Below are 8,999 nucleotides of genomic sequence, written 5' to 3'. Positions count from 1 at the left end.
TAACCGCGTGTGATGCTCATAGTGATTTTCGATACAGAGCCCCGTACATAAACAAAAAGACTGAACAAAATTGATGCGTGTACTGATTAATGTAATTAACCACATGCAAAGTTTCGTGAATTGCAACAACTATAATTTATTATCCAAGCTCTAAATAATCGCTACTACGAGTAACTGATTATGAAATGTTTTTCCAATCGCTCAAGCTCCCGAGGACCTACCAATAGGTCGGGTGACGTAATCTTGAAATTATTTTGGCCGGCGCGGAACTTCCGGAAGGTCGGGTGACGCCACGCCTCTTTGAACCGTGTTTACTTTGGCAGTTATATTTTATATTTATACGATTCTAAAATATATTCCCAAAAATTCTGAAAGTTGTTTTAATTTGTATCACTTGGATATGATTTGCATTAGAAAGTGCTGTGAGTGTGACGCTTGAACGGAAGGAAGTCAACCTAATCTAACCAACTGCGTATTTCTATACTGTGTAGCCGCGAGAGCTCTTTGGCGCGCTGTCTTCGGAGAAGTATTGCGCGCGCAGATTTTGACAGCGCGAAATACCTACTTTAGCAGAAATACCAAGCCTTAAGTCAAGCAACAAATCGAACGCACAGCGTGGAATAGAGCTCTGTGATTGGTTCGTGTGTGACCCTGTGCGTCCACGCGCAGTGTGAGACCTCATAGCTCATAGTAGTGTTTGTGAATAAGGGCGTAATATCGCAAGAATTTTTGTTCCACTGTGTGCGAAATATTAACTTTAAGACTCAACATTATAAACTCTACAAATACATATAAGTGAATAAAGTTTTCGCATTACTCGTGGTTCAATCACACGATGTATACAATGTACCTATAACTACAAACTTTAGTTCTTATGTCCTCCTAATATTGCTGAGTATTTACACACTTATTTACAAAATTGAAGCGCTTTACTTCCCTCTAATAAATGTACAGAAGCATCGGATGCTGAACTAATAATAAAATATTTACAGCTAACCAGTAAATCACAGCTCCTGATTTGAGATCACTTAACTAGAGGATTACGGCTTTGGTATGGTTTGTGTCAAAGAGTGATTTCATGTACCTACCATTTTAGGAGTTCACTTAATTTAACTCATCTTGTGAATAATAACTTAAGGGCAAAGAGAGCTTTTTTTCGTATTGGACAACCATTATACAGTACTATGGCCTTTTATGTTGTATTACTTTAGGTTCCCTTTTGTGCATCGAGGTTTGTATCATATTTGTATCATCGTACGGTGCAGTGCGTTCTTGATTGTTAAATAAGATAGTCAATGTTGTTAGCGCTATTATTGTGACATCTGTCTAGTGAGTCCAACCATCAGTGTACTCGTACATAAGTAGGTATTCAGACTAGTTTACGTTTTGTTTTATAATATGTCCACCAGCTAAGGTAACAGTTATGAATGTTGTAGTAGGAGTCCAGTAATTTTTGGGATTTTTAAACTTTTAATTGACTAATTTAATTACAAGATTTGATTTGATAAATTTATTTTTCTAGGTTTTCTTTCAATAATATTTTCAAGAGCAACAATTAGGAAGGAATGTTTATTTATTTATCTATACCGCACGTGCGTGCGCTCCAGGAAACGCACGCGACCAGCGTCACCATCTCACTGAGAGCAAAATGCCAGCACGAACGACAATAACAGATAGGTAGACCCGGAACTACGTAAATGGCGTGTGGGAGAAGCTTAGTTTGAAATGACGTCGGCTTTGATTTGGTAAGTGACTTTCTTCTTGCTCTTCTTGATGGAAGGGTTTCTACTTTCACTCTCTAGACTAATTTCACTAAGCGATTCCGCGTCCTGACAGCACGGGCCGTGTCCAGGGTACAGATGCCGGTCTAAACACTGCACTTGTAGATGCGCGTCGTCGTACGGCGCGTGCGTGCGCTCTAGGCTGCGAGCGCGACAGGCGTCCGCTGGCTTCTCTCTCACTCAAAGCAAGATGCCGGCATGAGAGAGTGATGGATAGACCAGATGCAAGTAAGCAGCGTGTTGGAGAAGCTTAGTTCGAGATGACGTCGGCTTTGATTTGGTAAGTGACTTTCTTCTTGCTCTTCTTGATGGAAGGGTTCCTACTATCGCTCTCTAGACTAATTTCACTAAGCGACTCCGCGTCCTGACAGCACGGGCCGTGTCCTGGGTACAGATGCCGGTCTAAGCACTGCACTTGTAGATGCGCGTCGTCGTACGGCGCGTGCGTGCGCTCTAGGCTGCGAGCGCGACAGGCGTCCGCTGGCTTCTCTCTCACTCAAAGCAAGATGCCGGCATGAGAGACAGTGATGGATAGACCAGAAACTAAGTAAGCAGCGTGTTGAAGAAGCTTAGTTTGAAATGACGTCGGCTTTGATTTGGTAAGTGACTTTCTTCTTGCTCTTCTTGATGGAAGGGTTTCTACTATCGCTCTCTAGACTAATTTCACTAAGCGACTCCGCGTCTTGACAGCACGGGCCGTGTCCAGGGTACAGATGGCGGTCTAAACACTGCACTTGTAGATGCGCGTCGTCGTACGGCGCGTGCGTGCGCTCTAGGCTGCGAGCGCGACAGGCGTCGCTGCTCCGGCGCGCGGGCCGCAGCGAGCGACGCGCCCTGCATCAGGAGCAGCGCGCGCTGCCTTCTCTCTCACTCAAAGCAAGATGCCGGCATGAGAGACAGTGATGGATAGACCAGATGCTAAGTAAGCAGCGTGTTGAAGAAGCTTAGTTAGAGATGACGTCAGCTTTGATTTGGTAAGTGACTTTCTTTTTGCTTTTCTTGATGGAAGGGTTCCTACTATCGCTTTCTAAACTAATTTCACTAAGCGATTCCGCGTCTTGGCAGCACGGGCCATGTCCTGGGTACAGATGCCGGTCTAAACACTGCACTTGTAGATGCGCGTCGTCGTACGGCGCGTGCGTGCGCTCTAGGCTGCGAGCGCGACAGGCGTCGCTGCTCCGGCGCGCGGGCCGCAGCGAGCGACGCGCCCTGCATCAGGAGCATCGCGCGCGAGCGTTTCGGCAAGTGCCCGCGCGCGCCTGATGTCACAAGCGACACATCTCGTGCTGAGACACAGATGAGTACATCATCGTCGACACTGGATACTGTGGAACAAATGCTCATGTGAATACAAAAGCATCAACAAATCATCAACATTGATATGGATTTGGAATCAATAGAAAGTATAGTTAAGATAACGTCTCAAATGGTCTAAGCAGGTTAACATCTGAATTGAGAAAAGTGAAACGATAATATCTGTAATATAAAATCTATACAAACGGGTAAATAGTAGATATAACACTTTTGAACAATCAATTGGTAGTAGACACCGTTAATCACCTTAAAAACTTTTACCCAAATCTAGCCCTGAAACCCGAATATTCAATTTGCTGCAAAATTCAATTGAGTTCACATACTAGTAATGTCATGACAGAGCTTCCTTTATAAACAAATCTACAGGAAAAGTACCTATGTTTGATTTGTGGTGTCAACTACCCTATGCATGCATTCTATTTCAAACAATAGTCGCTACTCGCTAGCTAAACTAGTACAAATAATTGCACAGAAAAAAACAGAGCAATCAAAAAAGACAAATTGGATCAATGAATTTACATTGTATTCCAAATAAAAGCGTCATGCAGGGAACAGATGGGGGTATTGCAAATGTTAGTGAAGTGAGATAGACACACAAGTAAGGGGGACACAAAATTAGTTTTTGAACAAACCAAGTGCAGACGCAAAATTTTTGTGGAGGTTTAATTGAGCAGATCCAGGGGGACTTAAGAATTAATTAAATTTTAAATCTTTTTTGCAAAGAGGTTGTTAAAAGTTCCCTAACTGATAAATTATTATTTAAAGAGGTCCCTATAAATTCTTAAGAGAAAAAATCGTTTTGCCAGATCTTAATTACAAAAGGAAATTGATTGGACATAATTGGAGAGTTGTCACCAACCCTGAGCAAAACCAAATCAAAACAATTGGTTTGAAATGAAAATCGTAAAAGCAAAAGTGTTTGAGAATTTTACTATGAACATGATTTTCTTCAATGAAAATAGTTAATGAAACACATGATTATGTAAATGTAGAGTTTGTTACTTTCTTGAAACCAGACATTCAAGACTGCATCAATGCGGATTGTACTGGTCTCTTCAGCTTAGAAATAGCCACGTCTAATGAACCAATATGAATACGTCAATATCTGTCTGTCCTATCCCCAGACCTGCTCTATACATTTAGGACAAGTGAAAAGTGCAGTTGATGCTCATCAACACACGTACCTCCGTAGAAAAAGACCTAAGTCCGAAAATCTGAAGGCGTCTTCTAATTCGCTAACTCTTGGAAGATTAAAGGCACTTGGGGACATGGAGATATATAAAAATATGTCGCTATATGTATGTCTGTTCGCAGGAGTTTTGCCTGAGTTGCTGAATGCCCATCAGTTCGCTCGATGAGTAATAACGGCGAGTTGTGCGCAACTGGAAATAAAATCAGCATCTAAATTAAAAAGCGGACGCTAACGGCAAATCAAATTTTAATATTTTCTATCGTCTGTACACTTGAGAGCAAGTTAATCGGACCATTTGTTAAGATTTCAAAATGTAACGCATCATGCCAATATTTTAAAGAGAAAAGATTTGCTGATTGAGTAGCCGACCAAAATTCACACGAGTGAAGCCGCGGGCTAATACTATTTTTAGATAAGTTCTATAACCTCTTAACTTTCTAGAAAATTAAGCAGCATGAATTTAGTTACCTATTTGATACAATTATACTTTATGCTTCTATTTGGATTACCTATCAATGGAAAATGTAAAGCTCAATGAATTAACGATCGAACACGAACAAATTCAATTATATGTTACTTTATCCTCAATACCTACTCGAAGTTAAATGGAACCCTCAAATGGTTATTCAATGATACAAAGACCAAAATAACACGGCCTTCGTTGATATTTTCGTATCATTTCCAATTCTATTAATAATTTCCTTTCAATTGGATTGTATTGACGGTAGGCTCGAATTTAAAAAGCACGAGATAACAGATTAATAAATTATCGCTTTGTCTTTTGGATGAGATCAACTTCAGAGATCAAGGATCTTGATTCAATAGAATGAAAATTATTTTTTACAAGTTTCCTAAATTGTTAGTCTACCTTTATTATTTTGTATTCTTTTCCTTATGCTTTGCTTGTGGTCCAATTTATTTGCTCTCAAGTGTAATTATGACAGTTACATATATAGCTCACCTGGGATTGCTTGAAGCGGAGCTGAGGTTGGTACTTTCGCCTCAGCTTTCTGGGGCAACACACGCAGAGTATTCTTAGAAATGCCCTGCAACAATTAAAAGGTTTAATTAATGAATTGTTTGCTTAAGCTTAAAAAGCTCAAAAGTGGGCAATTCTTGCTCTAAGAAGATTTCATTTCTATGGCAAAAAACTCGCTTTCCGTCTTGGTTTAGAAATGATTTTATACGTTCAGCAGCGATAACATAATATAGTAAGCTCGTAGATGAATGTTGCTGATGTAGGTAATTTAAAGCTGTTTAGTGGATTTGAATCCTAATGGGGGCTGTCAACAGCCCTTTACAGTCCACTGCTGGACTATGAGCCTCCTCCACTATAGTGGAGGGTTTTGCCATAATCCCCACGCTTGGCAGGCGGGTTGGAGATCGCAGTTTAAAAGATTGATGTTGAAATTAAAAGAAAGCTGTAAGGGTCAAACACGTAATTTGTTCATTATGTTCATATTAGTTCAAAATTGTTTATAACATCATCAACAACGTTATAGCCAAAGAACGTCTATTGTTCAACACAGGCCTCCCCCCAATGATTTTCAGATTGGTTCAGTTATAGCTAGTTGTTATTTTCTGGTTTCATCATCATCATCATTTCAGCCATAGGACTGCTGAACATAGGCCTCCCCCAATGATTTCCACTATGGCCGGTTGGTGGCGACTTGCATCCAGCGCACCGCCATTTTCTGGTTTAGGGCTAGGTAATTAATTTATTCGTTGATACTTAAAACAATTTACTAATAACTCATAATCCACACGTCATCATTTTCATAATAGCAATATCCGAAACAACCCCGTAAATTCACGTTCAGTTTGATCAATTCATTAGACTGGAGGGTGCTAAAAGTTTAAACACTCATTAGAATTATCACCAGGGAAGGAAATGAAGTTTCAGGGGTGCCAAAAGGCTATTAGCATTGTAATCCGCTTTTTCCTCTCGATAGGCGGATTCGATTAAGGTTTAATTGCGCCGTTGATAACCCTAATGAGCGGAATTTTCAATTTGTTTGACTTGCCTGTTTACTTCATGAATAGCGGACGGCAATTCATAAAGCCTGTATAACATCAAATGAGAGCTGGAGCTTATCGCTATTCATTTGTTTTATCAGCATGAAAGGTTAAACAAAGGAGCTAATCAGAACTGATCCTCATTTGTTTTTAGATGCAATAATGACAGAGATTTTCAATTCTACAAAACTGTAAAAGAAATCTCAGAATTAAATAAATCAAACATGAAAAATCCTGAATTTCATTAAACCGAACACATTTTCTAATTATTTATTATTTTGAACTTAATTGAGATAAAATGGTTGATTTCAACACTAAACCCGATAAAATATTTTTTAAAATATTTAGAGCTGATTTTTTAATCATCACTATGTTTTAACTGAAAAATAAAATTGTTATTTTGACTTATTTGCCCTACTGAATACTGTCAATGTGTCTTATTCTTCAGTTTAAAGTTATCCGACCATTGAAAATTTTGCCTTAAATGGAATTCGCATATAGCCAGTCAAATACTGTTGATATTTAGACAGAGGAGAGTCCTCGTATCTCAAAAACATAGAGCCCTAAATACAAGCGTATACAGGGTGACTTTGAACAGGATGCCAACGATTTCAAAGTCACCCTGTATTATGTCTCGTTTTCAGCAGCTTTGACATCGAGGTGTCCTTTCTCACTCTTTAATCAAGCGGCCGACGTTGTCATGTAAATATTGGGTGATTCCCCGCTTTTGGAAAAACTTCGGGCCGCATTATTAAAGCTGACTGCATCTGTTACGTCCAGCGAAATTGTGCTGAGAGACATTTTGTTTGCGTTACGAGTATTTCGGAATTTCGGCTGTTATGAAGTTTTAGTTTGGGAAAGATTTATGAAATGTTGCGAATTTTTGTGTTTTTTGAGAATCACCTTTTCGTAACGGATAAAGTGTTTGTTGTGTAACTTATTTATATTTTATTCTCGGTTGTTAACTTTGTTAAGGTTCATGGTTACTAAATATTAACTTAACAACAAGAAATATATTTTGACAACAATGTGTGAACAAGATTTTATGTATCTTCTAGACTAAGAATATGACATTAAAAGGTTTACATCTACCTCGCTAGTTTATTTTAAATTTTTTAGTAGTAAAAATGATAAAATCTAGTGCCTAGTTTACGTTCATAATACATAAATCTAATAAGTTTTCCTTTTAAATCTAATCAGTTTTTCAAGTTACTGGCGGCTAAGATGGCAACAAATCAGAGAAACAACAATCTAATCTACACATAGCTAACACTAACTCCAAAACAACAGTAATATATTAAAATTACCAAATCTGCCCAGCAAAATGGAACCTAAAACACTTCGTCATAAATGCGAAGTTGCTACACTAACAAGGACTGTATGCTCACGGAGTTTCACATTACTCAGTATCAAAGTTTGGTTCCCCTTGTAGCGGCTTAGGGCGTTTGCTTATTGCAACTGCATATCTTAATGCAGCGCGTCTCTATTGTGTGGTCCAGGGCCGTAGCAGGGCAAAGAGTGGCCCCTTATGGTAACAACCATTTATTTGTGTCATAACAATGTTGCGTAATTGCGCCCAAAAACATTATACTGAAGTAAGTATCAAGGAGGGGGAAATGCATGTGTGACACATTTGTAATTTGTGTCACACATGCATTTCCCCTCCTTGATACTACTTTAATTAAAATAATAATGTTTGCCGTAAAATGGCTTGAAATTGTAAAACAGTAGGTAAGGGTATGCGCGCACTAGTGACTTTTTGTCACCGTGACAGTATGTCTTGCTCTTTTACACTTTTATAAAGAGAACGAGAGAGACTACGTAGTAGGTACTTATTCTTATCTATGGGAGACACACTGTCACGGTGATAAAAGTCACCTGTGTGCGGGTGTCTTAACGTTTAGTACTTACATACCTAGTAGATTTAAAAGGTGCAGCAGTATCGACGGTGACTATTTCAGAAGACAGTCACTTTAAAAATCAATTATTACTAAAGAATATTAATTTATTTAATAGTTTAACATCGCAGCCTAACTATAAAAATAAATTAACCTCCAACTACAGCCCTGTGCCCTGCATCTCGCAAGTTGTGTATTCAAGGAAAATAAAATGTAAACGCTCCTAAGGAGTTTGCTGCAGGAATTCATTTTCTTAGTTTGTTGTTTATTGATACCAGTTGAGAACTTTCCGCTGGTATTTGTATGAGAAGTTGTGGTGTGGCGTGTAAATAGCCACACCAGGCGGGATCTTAATCGGAAGTCCAAATTACGTTTCCCAAATGATTTTGCCTTCAGAGGAGAAATAGTTGGTCCCACTAACCTCTGAGCCAATCTCGGGCCCCCTTCCGTCAGCTCGACCACTGCTGGCTCCGGGACACTCCGGGATGAAGATGGATCGGCTTCACTTCCCCTGCAGGGGGTTCGGGTCACAAGCAATTTGGGCTTTGACTGCGTAGGTGGTTTGATGCGAATGCGTTGTGCGTTATGATGCGATTTGCGGGAGATAAAAGTGCGGTTTTTTCACTCGCGAGACTGCGAAGATGAACATTGCGTTTTAAGTTCTTACGGTGAAGTGTGTCAAAGCTTGACGTTCAGAAACGCCAAGAATGACCACAGAGATGTGGAAACCAAACAGTTTTCTACCTGCAGACAAAACTATTTGGGAATTAAAAATAAACTAAAGTTAAGCGTACATCT

At 39.4% G+C, this 8,999-nt stretch overlaps 1 protein-coding gene across 1 annotated transcript in view; it reads right to left on the bottom strand.

The window, feature by feature from the left end:
* Nucleotides 1–3,046: 3,046 nt before the first annotated feature.
* The window catches only part of LOC135081571 (dopamine receptor 2), a 74,474-nt gene continuing 68,521 nt past the window's right edge, over nucleotides 3,047–8,999 (bottom strand). Inside the window, exons 2-3 of the mRNA XM_063976314.1 lie at nucleotides 5,249–5,333; nucleotides 3,047–3,106 (exon numbers count right to left, since the gene is read on the bottom strand). Coding sequence (XP_063832384.1) covers nucleotides 3,047–3,106; nucleotides 5,249–5,333 — 145 coding nt within the window. The remainder of the gene's footprint in view (nucleotides 3,107–5,248; nucleotides 5,334–8,999) is intronic.

This window comes from Ostrinia nubilalis, chromosome 20 (genome assembly GCF_963855985.1).
Source record: "Ostrinia nubilalis chromosome 20, ilOstNubi1.1, whole genome shotgun sequence".
NCBI classification, from domain to species: domain Eukaryota; kingdom Metazoa; phylum Arthropoda; class Insecta; order Lepidoptera; family Crambidae; genus Ostrinia; species Ostrinia nubilalis.
This window is presented reverse-complemented; position numbering and strand designations above follow the sequence as displayed.